The 19,885-nt window shown below is 30.8% G+C and overlaps 3 protein-coding genes across 3 annotated transcripts; all 3 read left to right on the top strand.

The window, feature by feature from the left end:
- The first annotated feature begins 4,665 nt into the window (after positions 1-4,665).
- LOC123227300 (kxDL motif-containing protein 1-like) lies at positions 4,666-6,905 on the top strand. Its single transcript, XM_044652043.1, has 4 exons — positions 4,666-4,831; positions 4,943-5,095; positions 6,260-6,387; positions 6,559-6,905. Exons 1-3 carry the CDS (start codon positions 4,716-4,718, stop codon positions 6,360-6,362), a joined length of 372 nt encoding a protein of 123 aa, XP_044507978.1. The 5' UTR covers positions 4,666-4,715; the 3' UTR covers positions 6,363-6,387; positions 6,559-6,905.
- Positions 6,906-15,219: 8,314 nt separating this feature from the next.
- LOC123226755 (protein PHLOEM PROTEIN 2-LIKE A1-like) lies at positions 15,220-15,964 on the top strand. Its single transcript, XM_044651284.1, has 4 exons — positions 15,220-15,364; positions 15,454-15,569; positions 15,660-15,910; positions 15,957-15,964. Exons 1-4 carry the CDS (start codon positions 15,224-15,226, stop codon positions 15,962-15,964), a joined length of 516 nt encoding a protein of 171 aa, XP_044507219.1. The 5' UTR covers positions 15,220-15,223.
- Positions 15,942-17,160, top strand: LOC123226850 (phospholipase A1-IIgamma-like). Its single transcript, XM_044651368.1, has 2 exons — positions 15,942-16,551; positions 16,628-17,160. Exons 1-2 carry the CDS (start codon positions 16,009-16,011, stop codon positions 17,087-17,089), a joined length of 1,005 nt encoding a protein of 334 aa, XP_044507303.1. The 5' UTR covers positions 15,942-16,008; the 3' UTR covers positions 17,090-17,160.
- Positions 17,161-19,885: the final 2,725 nt, after the last annotated feature.

Below are 19,885 nucleotides of genomic sequence, written 5' to 3'. Positions count from 1 at the left end.
ATGCCAAAATTGATATAATCCATTATGTCATAAGTCGTGTATGATGTATATGTGACTCCATTGTCATTTTTGGATTCTAAGTCATTCTCAAGTCTCCATGCAATCTTTGAAGTCAATAAAAATGAAGTTCTAGCAAATTTCAAGCCAAAGGAAGCATTGCACTTTCAATTTTGGCCCAAAAGCACTTTTGGGTATAATCTTATTATATGGACCCAAAGTCTAAGTAAATAGTTTGCTCCAATTGATCCAAAAATGTAACTTTTGAAGTCCATCAATGGCCCAAACGTCCAAACATCATTTTGAGAAGCCTAAAGAGCCCAAAATTGGGTTTTAGTTACATTGGAACTAAATTAAAATTTAGTTGTTTTAGTTAGGAAATATAATTCCTAAAGTTAAGGAAAAAGTAAATCACTTTTGTCTTTAGTTAATTACTATGTATGAGCTTGGTTTAGAATGCATGACTTAGCTTAATTCAAGAGATTTTTGCATAAAAAAATTAATAGATTTTGTATTGGAAAATCTATTTTGCCACCACTTCTTCCCTATATAAAAGGTGGTCATACTTTGTAAAAGGGTTAGTTAGTATTTTGAATGAAAATTTGAAGAAAAACTTTGTTGGCTTTTATCTCATTTCCTTTATCCAATCATTCTTGGTGGAAGACCCCAAGATTGGTGGAACTTTTCTTTATGCCTTGGTTACATTTTATATTTCCCTTGAAATCCAAAGTGTGAAGACTTGAATGTGTGTTGTATGCCTCGAATTACTATTCACAGTGTGTGTTTTTGCAATTTCTAGTTTTTGCCAACAAATTTTGAAGCTAGTTTTGAATGTCTTGTTAATTGAGTTGTAGTTGACATTACATACTGTTAGAAAGCTCTTTGAATGTTTTTCCCAATGATATATAATTTGCAAGATTTGAAGGTCATTTGATTGGTTAAAATTGAGAGACAAATTGTTGTTATGTCAAATAAATAGTAATTTCCAAAATTGAGTTTGTGTGTTGTTGCATTGTCTTGATAGAAATGCATCATTTGGTATTAGAGCTTAGGGTGTTTATGTGATTTGTTGATTGATTTATACCTCTTAGAGCTACTGTTCACCACCGAAATTTACGGTTCACTAAAAGTTACTGTTCACAGAACCTTAATTTACCTAAAACACAAACCTTCCTTAACCTAAACACTTACCAATACTCTCCCCAAGCCTTAAATACTTATAACCATTAACCTTTATCCACTAGCCATTACCAAAAATGTCCCATAAAAGAACTTCATTCTTATCCTTGGGAATTGTCCCACATGACATTAAAAGAAGAGGTTAAAGGAGAACTTAAGGCCATTAGGGACCAAATGAATCAAATGATGCAAATGATGAGAGACTTGACCCTCACTCAAAGTCGGGCACCCTTATCACAACATCAAACTTCAACACAAAGCCAAATACCCCCTCCTCCACCTCACCCAACCCAACTACATCACCCAAGAAGACATATTAGACCTTCCCCTCCTCCTCCTAGACATAATAATGGGAAAGAATTGATAATTCATGATGACTCAAGTGAGAAGGAACAAGACATGCCACTTAGGAGAGAAAAAGATGATGATAGGGGTTTAAAGATTGAAATTCCAGAATTCGAAGGGAGCATGAGTCCAAATGATTTTGTTGATTGGTTACATGCTATAGAGAGAGTTTTTGAATATAAAGGCTATTCGGATGAGAAAAAAATGTAAGCTTGTCATCTTAAAATTCAAGGATTGTGCGTCCTTGTGGTGGGAAAATCTCAAGAAGCAAAGGGAAATGGACGATAAAGAGAGAGTGAGATCTTGGGAGAAACTAAAGAAGCTTATGAAGAGAAGATTCCTCCCGGAGAACCATAAACAAGATCTTTACCTCAAGCTACACACCCTTAAACAAGGAAGTGATAAAGTAGAGCATTACATTAAGGAGTTTCAGAAGCTATTAATGAGGAGTGAACTGTCAGAAGTAAAGGAGTAAACCATTGCAAGATTTATTGGAGGATTGAATCAAGACATTGCTCATATGGTGGAGTTACAACCATATTGCACTTTTGAAGATTTGTGTAAGTTGGCTATTAAAGTGGAGAAGCAAAAGAAGGTCATGAAGCCTATGGTTTCCAAGTCATTCTCTAAAGGGACATTATTTAACAAAAACATATCTTTTACCAAGGGAACTACCTTCCATAGAGGAACCCCATCCTACACAAATGCTATTGATTCTTCTTCCAAGGAGAAAGACAAGGAAAAAATGATGGAACCAATTAAAGATAAGCCTAATATGGTGAAGACCAACCTTTCCAACAAAAAGTGCTTTAAATGCCAAGGCTATGGACACCTCCAAGCTGAATACCCTAATAGGAGAGTTTTATCTTTGATGGAGATACAGGCAATTGAGGAGTCCCTTCAAGAAGAAGAAGAAAGTGAAGTTTCCAGCCATGAAAATTATGAAGCAAACAAGAAAGAAGAAAAAATTCTACAAGGAGCTGATGAAGAAGAGTTGCTAGTTATTAGGAGAGCTTTGCATGCCAAGTCTCATCCTCATGAAGAGCAACGACTCCATATTTTTCAATCAAGGTGCACTATTGGAGGAAAGTATGTTCTTTAATTATTGATAGTGAGAGTTGTACAAATGTGGTCTCATCCACCTTAGTAGACAAACTTGGGTTATCCACCATGCCACACCCTCAACCATACAAACTACAATGGTTGAGTAATGAGACCAGCCTCTAAGTAGCCAAATAAGTGTTTGTTTCCTTCTCCATTGGTAAACATTATAATAATGAGATTTTGTGTGATGTGATTCCTATGAATGCTTGTCACTTGTTATTGGGAAGACCTTGACAATTTGATAAGGAAGTGAAACATGATGGCAAGAAGAACACTTACTCCTTTAAATCCAATGGCAAGACTATCACTTTAACTCACAACAAGTTCATAAGCTATTAAAGGAATAGAAGTCAAGAAAGAGAGCTTGTTTATGAATGATCAACAAGTGGAGGATAATCATCTTGAGGATTTGAGGGCAAATCCTTCTCAACCTAGGAAGGATGATGTATACACGACTCCATTGTCATTTTTAGGTTCTAAGCCATCCTTAAGTCTCCATGCAACCTTTGAAGCCAATAAGAATGAAGTTCTAACAAATCTCAAGCCAAAGGAAACATTGCACCTTCAATTTTGGCCCAAAACCATTTTTGGGTATAATCTTATTACATGCACCCAAGGTCCAAGTGAATAGTTTACTCCAATTGATCCAAAAGTGTAACTTTCAAAGTCCATCAATGGCCCAAACGTCCAAACATCATTTTGAGAAGCCCAAAGAGCCCAAAATTGGGTTTTAGTTACATTGGAACTAAGTTAGAATTTAATTGTTTTAGTTAGGAAACATAATTCCTAGAGTTAAGAAAAAAGCAAATCACTTTTGTCTTTAGTTAATTACTATGTATGCGCTTAGTTTAGAATGTATGACTTAGCTTAATTCAAGAGATTTTTGTATAAAAAAATTAATAAATTTTGTATTGGAAAGTTTATTTTGCCACCACTTCTTCCCTATATAAAATGTGGTCATACTTTGTAAAGGGTTGGTTAGCATTTTGAATGAAAATTTGAAGAAAAACTTTGTTGGTTTTTATCTCATTTCCTTTATCCAATCATTCTTGGTGGAAGACCTCAAGGTTGGTGAAACTTTCCTTTATACCTTGGTTACATTTTATGTTTCTCTTGAAATTCAAAGTGTAAAGACTTGAATGTGTATTTTATGCCTTGGATTACTGTTCACAATGTGTGTTTTTGCAATTTCTAGTTTTTGCCAACAAATTTTGAAGCTAGTTTTGAATGTCTTGTTAATTGAGTTGTGGTTGACATTATATACCGTTAAAAAACTCTTTAAATGTTTTTTCTAATGATATATAATTTGCAAGATTTGAAAGTCATTTGATTAGTTAAAATTGATAGATAAATTGTTGCTATGTCAAATGAATAGTAATTTTCAAAATTGAGTTTGCATGTTACATTGTCTCGATGGAAATACACCAGTGTCATATTAAAACTTGCAAAATGTAGTTTTTTAATGCGAATTTATAAGATGCGAAACATAATTTATAATATGTTAAGCCATACTTTGTGAGCTTTTTAATGGGTTAATTTGTTAAAAATATATTTAAAAAATTTAAATTTAATTTATATTTATTTTTTCTGTGAGTCAGTGTTTTGATAACCCATAAACTTTATTATGAGGTTTTTGCACGATTCATATATTTGTAGACTATACCAAATTTAGGTCATATTGGTCATCTGACACCTATCACTATCTTTTGCTCTAAGTGATCTTCCCACTCTTACTAAACTGATCACTAGCTTTCATGTGAAGGTTAAAATTGTAATTAAAAAAATAAAATAGGTATTATATTATATTTTATATGTATAACGATGTCATGCTCATTTTTTATTTACAAAATTGCATTCTAAACCGAAGTCCTTTCTTGAATAATCAATTTCACTCTATTGGTCTATCAAAACTTAATGGAAAAAAAAGAAAAAATATATAGAAAATTCTTAAAAAAAAGTTCTTCTTGTTAAAGCAGACAAATTAATATCGGCCCTGATGAAGCCCAATAAGGGTACAATAAGAAGCCCACTGAAACTATTTCAGCCATACTCCAGCTTGTTCGCTTCATCGTCTCTCCGTCAGGGTAGCAATGGAGGAATTGGAGAAGCAATCCATAGAAGAAGCTTCGGAAGAGGTGTCTCGCGAATTCAAAACCCTTATCAAAACCGAGGATTTGGATTCTGTCAAGCAATTGCAGTATCTCATGTAACGTTTTTCTCTCCCTTTCGATTCTTTTCAAAGATTGTTCAATTTAATCAAGACCCTAATTTATTTCTTTAGCCTTTTCATTAAATTTCTCTTTGTGTCAAATTGTAGATTGGGAAGGGTACAGGACAGTAACGCCGTTCTTTCTCATTTTAATGAGTATTCAGAACACTGCTTTGCTGAGGTTTCTGGTGATTTTTCAAGAAATGCTCGTCTCTTAAAGTCCATGAAAGGAGATCTTGATTACATATTTCAGAAGCTAAGGTATCATACAATCCCTTTTTTTTTTTTTTTAATGGTTTTGAAGATTAGTAATTTGACTGGGTTCTTGGAAGTTGGAATTAGTTGTTTGCCTTTTGTTTTAATTTTCAACTAATAGCATTTGGTAATTTGAAGTGTGCAGTAAGATATTAGTTTAAGGTTTGAATTTGATGCAATCACATCCGGAGATGCTACAGTTTTCATTTTAGTAAACTGCGAAAATGCTATACATACAATCACACAGAGGTAAAAACAAACTAATCTATTATCATATAATTGAGTGATTATAAATTAGAGATAGAGTAAACAAATAAATTGCCCAATCGTATAATAACATGTAAATTTGTTTGTACTCGTTAGTAGCTAGTACTATTTCTACATGTAGTATCTTTATAGATTATATATCTTTACAGGGTATTTCTATGCACCTGTTTATTGCATTTTGCATGCTGGTACCAGTTGAATGAGAAGTAAACTGTTCTGAACTAGGCAGTTGCTCTGTAGTGGCTGTTTTTTTATGGACCTGGGGCAGGAAGAATTACTCTATATAATTCTTATTCCAGAGAAATTGTTGCTTTGTGCTACAGACTTCTAAACGATGTGCTTACAGAATTTCACAAGTAATCTTTGGGAAATGGTACATTGAAAAGAACTTATATTGATAATACTATGTTATGTATTCCGCAAAAACAGCTGTGAGCTGGTTTTAAATCAACCAGCTTGTAAATTTTGGAAAACTATAAAAAATTCTTTAGCTAGGTTATTCCAAGGTTTGAGACAGGTTTTTAGATTAAAAACTAAGAACATGTGTATGCAACTTGAAGTTCCTGGTATTGACATCTTATTATACGTCTGTTCTATTAATTGTTCTGTGATTGAGTATCTTATTTCTTTTTGACTTAGGCTTTGATAAATTTTATTGATGTACTTTCAACCAAGTGTCTTAATCTGGCCATTTGTTTTTGTACTTCCTTTAACTTGTTTCGTGCTCGTAAAGGTTTAGTGCTAATATTCTGCCAAACATGAATATATTAATCTATTCCTGCATTTCCTATAGACTCCAATGAACTACAATGTTTGTATACCGATAAGGATCACTCATAAGTCAGGCTTTGATGCAGATTGGTGTTAAATCTATTTCATTTCTTTTTCCTTTTCAACACTCAGGGGCATGAAGGCAAAAATCTTGGCTACCTATCCAGATGCTTTTCCTGATGAATCAACAAGAGAAGCACTCGACCAAAGACCAGACCTTGAATTGCCTCAATAGATAATCTACTTCTTGTCTCAAACATGTAAGATTACTATGTCATTCTTGGAAGAGAAAGTATGGCAGACTCAACCGTATCACCAACTTTGCCAAATACATCCCCTCGTTTGCATGACATAGAATATGATATATGCATTTTGAGAATAGGAGTTTGGTGACTTACAATGATCTTATTTCTATTTTTAACTTCACGTAGGAATAATGATGGAGATATGGTCAAGCTGGCGCGTTTATATTGTTTGCACACGGTGTTACTAGGTCTAGACTTGTGCAGTGTTATAAAGGTCAAGATACTGTAGCTACTCGACTGCCCATTTGTTTAACAAATACCCATGGGGTATAAAGGTGTGGAATGTGACTGTTGATTCACTAAGAGTTAGAACGAGGTTGTCACAAACAAGAGCCGAAAACAATTGCTCCATAGTTACTCAAAGGTACAATTTAATGGGTTTCTCTTTAGTATTCTAGAGAACTTGCCTATTTATATCACCAGTTAGCTAAAATAATTGTTAAACCAATATATTAACGATTTCATAACTTTAACTATTGTTTTGCATGTATGGATATATGAGACCTTGGATAAAATCAGGAGTTTGCTTGAGCTAAAGGATATATACAGGATCACTCGTATGGTGAAATTTAAGAACAAAAACAATCTCATATGGGAAGATGCCCAACACATTTTCCCCAACGGCAATTCATTGGTATTAATAAAAAGTTAAAAAATAAAATGATAAATATTTATAATTTTTAATAGCAGAAAATTTAACTGAAATATTAGAATGTTATTATTTTTTTGAATTAGATGAATATTCGAGTATATACATGTCCTGTGATTTAGTGGAAAGAATAGTCTTCACCTCTCCTTTTGTATAACTTACGTAGTGAAAAGACCAAAAAACAAAATTTCAGTAAAAAACTCTCTTATCATCTTCACTTAGGGCACCATTTGTCAATCACTTTGTACGAAGAAGTCTCCTCTATAGATTTGTTCATACAATAAAATTCAACGGTATTAGAGAAAAATTTTCTCAAAATTCATCAATGAAAATAAATACAAAAATTGGTATAAATATGAAAAGAAGAAAGAAAGACAAAATGACATAATGAAATCAATCAAACTCTCTGATTTGGCATAAAGAAAACTAGTATAAATGTGAAAAGAAGAAAGACTAAATGCCAATTTAGAGACAAATTAATGAAATGTAATATCTTATGAATCCTCACGTCTTAACAAGTTTTATTTTCTTCAACATTCCAACATTCCTCTATCATGCATGCGGTGACCCATCTAATTAGGTCATACTCCTATTGGATACCCATGTGTTTATTTGGTTTTTAACCCAAAGGTTTGACTTTGTGCAACTCTATCCATCATGCGCAAATGAGTCTTCGATCAACAATTGCTAAACTTTTACAATTCTGATACAATGTTTATTTTGAGAAGGTATCTCTATTATCATTGAATTTTATTGAATGAATTAAGATATGAGACCTTTTTATACAAAGTGAGTGAGAAAAGTGCATTGAAGACCCCTTGAGAAAGGTGGGGTAACCTTTACTTATTCTACATTTCAATTGTTATAGATTGAATTTATACGAGTGAAAATGAGAAAACGAATCTCTTGATTTAGGGAAAATATTTGACTTAGCAATTGGTAGTTGCATAAACCATCTACACCCTATTCACCTAAGACAACTAATCAATTCACGGATTCCACAATTGTTGACTTTTATATCCAACTAGTGATGAGTTGGTTTTTAACCCAAAGGTTTGACTTTGTGCAACTCTATCCATCATGCGCAAATGGGTATTCGATCAACAATTGCCAAACTTTTACAATTCTGATATCATGTTTATTTTGAGAAGGTATTTCTATTATCATTGAATTTTATTGAATGAATTAAGATATGAGACCTTATACAAAGTGAGTGAGAAAAGTGCATTGAAGACCCCTTGAGAAGGGTGGGGGTAACCTTTACTTATTCTACATTTCAATTGTTATAGATTGAAATTAGACAAGTGGAAATGAGAAAATGAATCCCTTAATTTAGGGAAAATATTTGACTTAGCAGTTGGTAGTTGCATAAGCCATCTACACCCTATTCACCTAAGACAACTAATCAATTCGTGGATTTCACAATTGTTGACTTTTATATCCAACTAGTGATGAATATTTTCTATTATCAATTTGAATTGTTGTTGATTTTTTATGCTCTCTCTAATTAGATATCTATTTTTGTGAAAATTAAAGAAGACAGATAAATGTTAGATATGTTTTATGGGGTTCCCAAATCCTAGTTTTATTTTCTCTTGATGAGATATCTATTTAGGGGAACATGAAAAAATCATCTATAATCTAAATTAACAGTAGAAAATATTCATTCACTATTTGGATATAAAAGTCAACAATTGTAGAATGTTTAGGTTAACTAATTGTGTTATCATTCACCATTTGGATATAAAAGTCAACAAATGTTTAGGTCTACATGAGTACATGTCTTTTGAATTAATCATTTTTACTTCAGACAATTTAAATCTTTTAGAGAGTTTCATATAAATTTTAATATCCAAATTTTCATATAATTAAGCAATAATTATGTCTATTAAACGTATATCTAGTTCTTTAGAGATGGTTAAACTAATCAAATATCTGAATGTGATTATATCTATCACAAATGTATATGTTTCATCAAAATCTATATTTAGCCTTTGGGAAAAGCCTTGGACTACAAACCTTACTTTATACCTAGCAATTTTATTTTTCTGTTTTTTTTCTCACAAATACCCATTTATATCGAACAGATTGTATGTCTTTAGGTGTTAGGACTACAAGCCTAAACACTTGATATTTTGTTAAAGAAACTAATTCTATTCGAATTTCTTTTTCCTATTTAGTCCAATTGTCTACATTCATCCATAATATGTGGTTCAAAATCATTATCATTCATAATTTCACTAATTACTGTAAATGATAATACATCATCAATGTTAACTGTTTTACGGTTTCACATTTCGTGTATAAACATAGTTTAAAGATATTTTGATATTCTTATTTTCCTATTTTTCAAAGATTTGTGTCAATTCAGGGGTTTGAGTCTCTTCACGGGTTATAACCTCTTCTAAAGGAATATTAGAGAGTGGATTTTTCAATCATTTTAAGATCATCATGATTGATATTTATTTGATTATTTGTCTTTCTTTTTTTGAGAAATAGTGTCTTTCACTTCAATAGGTCTACCATGCTTTTGGCATACAATAGATTCATCAATCACGATTTGAATGGATTATTCAGTAGTCACATTAATTCTTGCTGGTGCATTGACAACTAGTATGTGTGATCTTATCACTTTTGTCATATTTATAAATGCATTAGATATTTGGTTGACAATAATTTATAAACGCACTATCACTTATACTTTAGTTTTAGTTTGGGATCTGTGAGGATCTAAATGAAACATGATAGGTGTATACTAAGTAAGTTTATGTATAACTTTAGAAGACATTTTATTTTTTCCTAAAAGTGGGAATGTTGTTTCATCAAAATGACAATTTATAAATTATGTAATAAAAAGATCACCTGTTAATGGTTTCAGATATTTGATAATAGATAATGAATCAAATTCAACATAAATTCTTAAACAATGTTGGGGTCCTATTTTTGTGCGTTGAAGAGACATAATAAGGACATATACAACATAATCAAATATCCTCAAATGAGATATATTAGGTTGGTGATCAAGAACCAATTGTAGAGAAAAAATATTGATAATAAGAAGAAGGTCACAAGTGAATTAATGATGTAACATATAATATAACATGTTCCTATATAGAAATTGATAATTGAGTTTTTAGTAATAAATAAAGCACATAAAATTGCGTAAAGTCGTTTGATAAGAGATTTAACTAATCCATTCTGAGTGTGGACATGTGAAACTGAATGTTCAACATCAATCCTCATAAACATACAATAATCATCAAATGTTTTGGATGTAAATTTACCAGCACTATTTAACCGTATTGACTTGATTAAATAATCTGAAAAATGTGTCTTTAATTTGATAATTTGTATTAATAGTTTAGCAAAAACAACATTTTGAGTTGGCAATAAACAAACATAAGATCATCATATAACTGCATCAATTAAGAGTATAAAATAACAAAATAGCCACTTGGTGGATGAATAGGTTCATATATTTCTCATTGAATCCTTTATAAGAATGATAATATTCAACTTCAACTTTGGAAGGAGATAGCCGGATTACTAATTTACCTTGTGAATAGGCGATGTAGAATTTTTCATTGGACAATAAAATTTTGTAATTTTTTAATGTATGTCCCTATGGATTTTTAACATTTCTATGCATCACTGTAGGTCATGGGTAACCTAAACAGTTATGTCAAAACATAAATTTTTTTTTATTAAGGAATTTTTGGTTTGATACTGCATAGATTTCAATTATCTTTAGATTGTATAATATAATTTAGATGATAAAATAAATAATTTTTCTAGTATAAGCGTTCTTTCAAAGGTATTACCAGTTAGACAAATAATTCTATACCATTTCTTTCATGGTTTCAATTTGATAACCATTATTTCTTATATCTTTAAAATTACGTAGATTTTTTTCTAAATCTACTTGAATATAATGTATTATTGATACTTAATTTGGTCTCATTTTTCAATAAAATTGTAGTTCTTTTAGAGTCTTCAATAAGATTTATTGATCTTAATATAATGTTTAATTTAGTCTTCAATCACATTATAAGAAAAATTTATTTTCTTTAAAAATTGTATGCATTGTTACAATATCCACCAAACATATGTCTCTATCATCAGTTTTTAAAGTCAACACTTCAATTTTGGAATCTACATCATTTCATTTAAAAATTACGTTAGTCAAAATGTACACAAAATAGTAAAAGGAAGGAGAACATGATAATAAAACACAAAATAATATTCATGACTCCAAAATAAAGATATATGATGGATTCTAATTATAAAATTCTTGGGCATATTTTATTCTTGGAATATCAAGATTAATTAAATCAACATGATCTAAATTATCAATAAATTTAATTTTTTTGTACCATGTAAATCCACCCAATGTTTGTGTATATTACAAGTAATCAATCAATGACATTTATAATCACACTTATTGTTTTGTAGTTTACTCTGTATTATTTTTTATTTTGCTACAGTCTTAGTCCACTTCTGGTGATATGATTAAAATTTTTTATTATAACCATCTTCAGAGTAAAAATTATTTCATCCATAACCTTACTTACACCTATGAGAACTACTTCTATTAGTTGTATTCATTTTAAGGAACGATGCAGTGCTTGTGAGGTGAGTTTAATGGTTTTTTATTAATGAGAAAATATTATATTAATTCAAAATATATTTTTCTGATATTGTTATTACAAGAGTATATTATATAATTAAAAAAAAAAGAAAGATGGAAAATGTTTTCTCTCCCACATTATCTCAAATAAAGAAAGATTTTGAATATCGTAAAATTGTACTAAATAACAGAGCCATTGGGAGCATTATAAAATCTGATATTCAAATTTATCTTTCAAATTTCTCCACGAATTCAATGAAACTATCATTATATTCATATATTCAACTTGCAATCTTTCAAAGATGTGATACTAGTAAAATAGTGACCTTAGATTTATTATTCTGGGATATTTTATTTAATTACTTTCTCAAGGCTCATAAATTATATGTGGAAAATTGTGTAAAAAACCCATTTAATATTATCTATCCAATTTTAGAAACTTTAGATTCAAATATTATTATATTTATAAAACTTCTAGTTTTGTAATAAATATATATAAATTAATATTTGAAACATCAGGTTCATATATTATCTTATATTTATAAAATAGTTAGTTTTATAGAGGAGATATTGAGATTAATTTTTGAAACTTCAGGTTTAAATATTATCCTATATTTACAAAACGTTTAGTTTTGTAATTAGTATTCAAAATATTGTAGTATTTAAAACTTTAATTATGATTATATTTCGGACTTCAAATCTATATTTTTCATAATTTATGCAAATTTATCTTTCAAATTTCTCCACAAATTCAATGAAACTATCATTATATTCATATATTCAACTTGCAATCTTTCAAGGATGTGACACTAGTAAAATAGTGACCTTAGATTTATTATTCTAGGATATTTTATTTAATTACTTTCTCAAGGCTCATAAATTATATATGAAAAATTGTGTAAAAAACTCATTTAATATTATTCATCTAATTTTAGAAACATTATGTTCAAATATTATTATATTTATAAAACTTCTGGTTTTATAATCAATATATATAAATTAATATTTGAAACATCAGGTTTATATATTATCTCATATTTATAAAATAGTTAGTTTTATAGATGAGATATTGAGATTAATTTTTGAAACTTCAGGTTTAAATATTATCCTATATTTACAAAACGTTTAATTTTGTAATTAGTATTCAAAATATTATAGTATTTAAAACTTTAATTATGATTATATTTTGGACTTCAAGTCTATATTTTTCATAATTTATGCAAATTTCAAGTTGCAAATGTGATTAGTTAATATTAAGTGAAATAATATTTTGATGAAATTTGAGACTTTAAGCCCATATATATATAAATATATATTTTTACGATTTTATAAACTTCAGATTACAAATTAGATATAATTATTATAATATAAATAATCATTCAAATAATATTCAAGACTTCTAGTCCAGATTCATGATTTTTGTAAACTTCGAGTTATAAATGATATTTAGGATTTTGGGTCTTGATTGATGATTTTGCAAACTTTAGATAACAAATGATATTTAAGATTTTGGATCTAGATTTATGATTTTATAAACTTCGAATTAGAAATGAGATACAATTATAATTCGTATTAATATAAATCATAAATAAAAAATTAAATAGAATAATAACAATAATAAAAGCATACGTAGTTTGTATTCGATAAACAAGATAATATCAGAATTGAGATATTCATATTTATATCATACAAATATGATAATAACATAATTAGTATGAAGATATATTTAAACATATTATACTGATAAGGTGTTATAAATTTTAAATAATTAAAAAAAGAATGAAAAGAAAGATGAAGGAAATAAACAAGGCTAAAGTCGGAGATATCGAGATTAATTTTTAAATAATCAATATATGCATCTCAATTACAATTTTGGGGGGGGGGGGGGGGGGGTGGGGCGCGGGGCGCGGGGGGCGGGGTGGGTTGGTTTGGCGGTGACAAATTTTCCTCCGAGGCACCAAATGTAGCCCACTGTGCATTAAATGCATTTACACACAGTTTTCAAAATCTCTTTCAGGTGGTGGAAAAATCCACCATTTATTTAACAGCAATGAGAATTGATATAAAGAAAGCTTAATTATTGCACGGTTAGAAATATGTCACTTGACCTAAATAAAATAATAACAATTTGATAGTGTTTTTACATATAAGAATGTGAATTCACATAATTCTTTGGTTTCTTCGCGTCTGCTTCTAAAATGTTGCTCAGGATCAGGATTGTTTGGATCGTCTTGTATTAAAATTGTTTTCTGTTTTGTAAAGTACAGTATGTGAATACTTTTTTTACTCTGTGTGCTTAAAAGAAGTAAGGATAGGTGATTTTGGTTTTATTGCTTCTACTATAGAATCTGAACTCTCTAGTAACGACATAGTTCTTCTCTGTCAAGTTAAGGGTTTTATTGCTTGCAAAGTTGTCGCCAAAAAACTTCCAGTTTGTGTCATAGCAGTCCTAAGGAAAGTATTCTTCTTAGACGTGTTCAACAAATACTATGTTGATGAGAATTCTGCCATACTGACGTTTATCAACAACTCTGATACCATGAAACAATAAGTAAATGAAAAAACTTTTGAGGAACACATTTTTTAACTGAATAACCTAAAAAATCAATCAAACAAAACAAACCTTCTGCTTTTATACAAATTCAAGTGCACATGACAATCCCAATCACAAACGATCCGAGACACACATTTTTCACCCAAGAAACACACAATTATAGAATGATGACCATTATATCTAGAATGTTTTAGAAAAAAGGCAGAAAAGAAAAACAAACAAGAGAGGATAGAGTTCTAGAATGAGTTTGATTGAATTACAATCAAATGAGAGCCTTATTTGTTGTTTAACATGCACATTATTTCAAAATGAGTCTTCAACTCTTCATCTTTGAAAGACATAGTATCACTAAAAGACTTTTGATAGTTTTACATTATAATAAAATTATGATAGTTAATTTTGAATACTGATAGTTTTCCCATCTCTTTTGCATAAGTATGGCAATGACATGATGAGGGAAAAAAAAACAAATTCCCAGTAAGAAACTCTTTTATTATCTTCACGTAGAGCACTCTTCGTCAATAACTTTCTACAAAATGGTCTCTTATATATCTTTATTCATAAAATAAAATTTACTAGTATTAGAGAAAACCTTTCTCAAAATTCATCTAGGATAATAAATACAAAAACTAGTTTATAAATATGAAAAGAAGAAAGAAACACAAAATGACATAATATGTTCTATCGAGTTCTCTGATTTGATATAAAGAAGAGTAATATAAATGTGAAAAGAAGCAAGAACGACTAAATGTCAATATAGGGACAAATTAAATAAATATAATATCTTATAAATTCAAGGTTTATTATAATATTCGAGAAACTTCATCTTGTGAATATTCAAGATGTCTACAGCCTGTGATTTAGTAGAAAGAATCATCTAATGTACATGTAGAGCCATTTCATGCTATAAATTCAAGGTGTAAGAAGAGTGCCAGTAAGAGGTATTGAGAAAGAAAACAAGATGGGTTCTTGTGAAGTTAAGGTCCCACACAGCTTAGATGCCATTCTTAACATTGCTGACGACCGGTCGCTGATTGGCAAACGCCTTGAAGACCTGATTCATGACCTTCACGCTGGAGTTTCCCTCAAGGGAATTAAAGAGGTAAAATCCCTGTATGATCATCTTCTTTCCTTGCTAATATTAATAATTTAGTAGCAATTAACTTAATATTAAATCAATACTGCATGCAGAAGTATTGGGTTCACATGATTACTGGTGCCAACGCATTCGAGTTGTACGCAAGGGATCTCTTAATCGAGCATGCAGATGTTAAATATCATTGGAGTTGGAAAACAGAAGACAATATGTATGTGCGTGTGTCTATATATAATAGATTTACATATTGTTTTGCTATACTTGAAAAGAAGGTTACCGATTTTAAGTTCTCTTTTGGCAGTGAGGTAGCCGAACTGGTGCAAGTACATTGGCTTGATGTGAAAACGAATTTCCCAGCACAAATGCTAACTCCAAGGACCTCTTACGAAGTTTTATTTGTGTTAAGGAGGAACGAGAAAGCTAAAGAACTTACAAATTCGAACCTGAAGCTCGTCCTCCCCAATCAAAACGCCTCTGAAGTCACAGTAGATTTGAGTACGCTACCAACTAACGAATGGAAAGAAATCCAAGTTGGTGGCTTTGAAACTTCTTGTGGCGTGTCCAGGGACATGGAAATCTCTTTGTATGAACACAACAGCCAGATAAAGAAGGTAGGACTTGTGGTCAACAAAATCATTATTCGCCCGGTAATGAATTGGAAGAAGCTTAGTGGCGAGAATGACTGGGAGGGTCTCCTGAATCCTCTCAACGTTGATCTCAACAAGAATATAACTTTCTATGGTGACAGTGTTCACGCTATTTATGACTCCATCAGTAAAGATGCCACCAGTCAGGGTTATGCATATCCCAAATACGGAGAACAAGATTTATTTTCTCAAGTTGGTCTAGACAAACAAAGCAAGATATACCAAGTGAAAAAGTATATCTATGCAAACATAAATGTTGGTTTCCCGTGGGATTTGGTTCGCCAGGACGGATCCACCTGGATTGGTTACGTTGCTGTGGCCACAGATGAAGGAAAGAAAGTGCTAGGAAGGAGAGACGTTTTGGTTTGCTGGAGAGGAACCTCCAGTGACGGGGAGTGGTTTAAAAATTTACAGATCATGAGTCCGATCTATCCTCAACTCATATTCCCGTTTGTCAGACATCCTAAGGTGCACCAGGGATTTTACTCCGTCTACACTGAGCCAAACCCAGCATCGAATAAAGAAGAAAGAAATGCTAGAGATCAGGTATAAATTTTGGTTCATATTTATTCCAGCTAAGCAGGATTCTAAAATTGTAATTTTTCATTTTCTATACTTGCAGGTTTTGCAAGAAGTTCGTTCTTGGGTAAACGAATACAAAGATGAAGAAGTTAGCATAACAGTGACAGGACACAGTTTGGGGGCAGCTCTTGCTACATTGAATGCAACTGATATAGTTTCCAATGGATATAATATGCCCAATCCCAATCCAGGCAACAAGGAGTTCTTGATCACAGCATTTGTGTTTGGGAGCCCCAAGTGTGGAGACGAAGAATTCAAAAATGAATTCGACAGGCTTACAAGAAACAATTGGAAGCTCCGTCTCTTACGTATTACAAATGATGATGATGCAATTACTCGCCTTCCAAAATTTACTCCTGTTAAATTCGTTGAAGTGGGAAACGAGATAACGATTAGCACCACCAATGCAAGTGAAGATGGGGGTAACAAGGTCTCCACTGCTCATAGTTTGAAGAATTATATCAAAGAACTCTGCGCACTGCAATCTCCTCTCTGTGCGTAAATATATGTTATATATAATATAAAACTAAATAATAATACAGAGAATCCATCTCTGTTACTGTTATGGAAATAAGTTCCTCCCCTTCTGTATACAGTTAGTGGAGAAGTCAGCTTGAGGTTTCTCTTGCTTGTTAGTATGTTAATGTGTTGTGGTTCGTTGGAGATGGCAATTTGGACCCGATTTTAGGGGCCCCGACCCTCCCCGACCCTAACGGGGAGGGGATTCCCCGATAAAAACGGGGAAAGGGGCGGAGATGAGGATGAAAAAAATCCCCGTAGTCGGGAACGGGTCGGGGACGGGGATACATATGTCCCCGCCCTGCCCCGCCCCTCCCCTCCCCGCCCCGGCCCGGCCCATCCCCTCCCCACCCCACCCCACCCCTTCCCACCCCTTAAATCTAATATATTAATATAATAATTTCTAAACTATTAAGTTCTAGAAATTTTTATATTATGATTTATTAAAACTATAACTTTAATTTTACTAATTTTTGAATTATCAATTATCAGCTTTTACTAATTTCTAAACTATCAATCTAATATATTAAAAAAACTCCAGAATCTCATTATCATAAAATGCAAATGCACCAAATTAATTTTATTTCAACTTCAAAACTTAATTAGTCAATCCACTAGGTTTTACACAAAAAAAAAAAAAAACAAATTATAAACTTGATAAAATCAATTGAAGTGAATGAAAAATATTAAATTTAATGTTATTATAAAATTATCCTAAATCACATACGTGAAGAGCTACTAATGAAGAGATTGATTATTGCATATTGTTAGATTTTATGAAAACTTTGTATTTGAACTAAAATAATAATGAATATTTTGTAGCTCTTATAGCAAGTGATATTTTGGGAGAATATGATTTATTTTATTTATTGAAATACATAAAGGAATTAAAATTTATATTTATGGGTATTGGGAGGGGATTTTTCCCCGCGGGGACGGGGCGGGGATTTTTCCCCACGGGGACGGGGCGAGGATGGAGAGGGGATTTTTCCCCGCGGGGACGGGGAGGGGATGGAGAGGCGATTTTCCTTCGCGGGGAGGGGACGGAGATTATTTTTTATCCCCGTAAAGGGGACGGGGCGGGGACGGGGACGGGGATTGATATCCCCTCCCCGCCCCTCCCCATTGCCATCCCTAGGTACTAGGTCATTGATCGGTGCCATTTCTACTTTGCACACCCATAACTAGCACTTGTATGTCGTGTTATATTAATAAACCTATCCACTATCAAAATTATTAGTCTCTTGCATATACAATGGTTTTAATATTCTACAATACATTATGTACATATTATAATATGATATGATATATATATTATAATGTAATTTGATACAAATCGAAAATGATACATATTTTATAATATATTAAATTAGTATGATATAGTAAACATATTATATAATACGAAACGTATTATATGATATAATATATATTAATAATACGGATTGATATGCATTTTTAAAGAAATTGTGACCTGGTAGGAGTGTATTTGAAAATTTTTAAATTTTTAACTGTTTTTATAATATTTTCTAAGATTTTTTATTTTACTATTATTTTATTTTTAAAAAATTGTATTTTATTATGTGATATAATACACGATATAAAAAATTAAATTTTTAATACTCAATATGATACATCATTAGACTATGATGAAAAATATGCCTAACTAAGGTTGATTAAAGATAGAAGTGAAAAAAATTAAACGTAGCATAAATTCACAAGAAAGGGATATATTTGAAAAAATAAATTTGCAAAAATATATATATCTAAATATTTAAAATTAAATATATATAATATTACTCATGTGTAAAAGAATCTCAATAACAAATATATTTTCATTAAATTTAAATTATGACAAAGAAGAAGGTGAAGATACACTATATAAATATTTTAAATAATAACCTGTCTTGTTAGGTATATCTAGAAATAGTATTAGTAATGGTAATTCTATTATGTTTGGGTACACGGGACTGCAAATGAGAGTTTGAAAAGTGATAGGTATTTGGGGTGACTATATAAATGCATATAATCTAATTTAAATTATAAAATTAAATTAAATTATTTAAAAATTATAATTTAATTTAGTTTGATTTGAGTTAAAAAAATTTTAAATCATTTTTTAATTTAGGTTGTGATTTTAAATAATTTTTAAACTAAATCAAATCATAAACTACATTTTGTAAAACATATATGTATAATTATATTTAATAAAAAAAATTTAATAAATAATTAAGTCTATAACTTATTTTTTATATTTTATATTGCAACAAATTTCTTGTTTTCTTGGCTTTGAGTATTGGTAGGGGTAGTGATTATCATCATCAACACCTTCATTCAACTAAAGCCAAGAAAACAAGAAATTTGATGCAATTAGATTACTATTGCTTTTTTGAATAATCCATTCGATAATAATTTAATAATTTACTTTGTTAATTCCTTCTCTGTATCAAGAAAATATCTCGGAGATTCTAATTTTGTTCGATCAATAAGAAGAGTTTAAAAATACCTTGCTTCTTGATGATCAAACAAGTTCAGAATTTTATAGATTCACTCTTTTTTATAATTTTTATGAGTCTTATAAACATTAGCTAAGTCTCCTCTATTTATAAAAGAGAAAGACCTCCAGATTTCAAACATCTTTGAATTTGTCGATAACATATTTTAAAACAGTAAAAATATTTAATAACTGTAATTGGTTGTTTCCAACTGACGTAAACCAACAACCACACGTCCTGAGCATTGAGGTTTAAGTATTTCATATGTTAGTCACATTTTACATATT

This window comes from Mangifera indica, chromosome 10 (assembly GCF_011075055.1).
Source record: "Mangifera indica cultivar Alphonso chromosome 10, CATAS_Mindica_2.1, whole genome shotgun sequence".
NCBI lineage: Eukaryota > Viridiplantae > Streptophyta > Magnoliopsida > Sapindales > Anacardiaceae > Mangifera > Mangifera indica.
The sequence above is the reverse complement of the archived record's forward strand: the minus strand, read 5'-3'. Positions and strand labels throughout refer to the sequence as shown.

What these genes read in the sequence shown, in the direction of transcription:
- LOC123226755 (XM_044651284.1), top strand. Translation starts at nt 15,224, where the DNA reads ATGGGTTCTTGTGAAGTTAAGGTCCCACACAGCTTAGATGCCATTCTT. An exon ending in CCCTCAAGGGAATTAAAGAG is followed by an intron (nt 15,365 to 15,453) that starts GTAAAATCCCTG and finishes TACTGCATGCAG; the next exon opens with AAGTATTGGGTTCACATGAT. An exon ending in TGGAAAACAGAAGACAATAT is followed by an intron (nt 15,570 to 15,659) that starts GTATGTGCGTGT and finishes CTCTTTTGGCAG; the next exon opens with TGAGGTAGCCGAACTGGTGC.
- LOC123227300 (XM_044652043.1), top strand. Translation starts at nt 4,716, where the DNA reads ATGGAGGAATTGGAGAAGCAATCCATAGAAGAAGCTTCGGAAGAGGTG. An exon ending in AAGCAATTGCAGTATCTCAT is followed by an intron (nt 4,832 to 4,942) that starts GTAACGTTTTTC and finishes GTCAAATTGTAG; the next exon opens with ATTGGGAAGGGTACAGGACA. An exon ending in TACATATTTCAGAAGCTAAG is followed by an intron (nt 5,096 to 6,259) that starts GTATCATACAAT and finishes TTCAACACTCAG; the next exon opens with GGGCATGAAGGCAAAAATCT.
- LOC123226850 (XM_044651368.1), top strand. Translation starts at nt 16,009, where the DNA reads ATGAATTGGAAGAAGCTTAGTGGCGAGAATGACTGGGAGGGTCTCCTG. An exon ending in AAAGAAATGCTAGAGATCAG is followed by an intron (nt 16,552 to 16,627) that starts GTATAAATTTTG and finishes CTATACTTGCAG; the next exon opens with GTTTTGCAAGAAGTTCGTTC.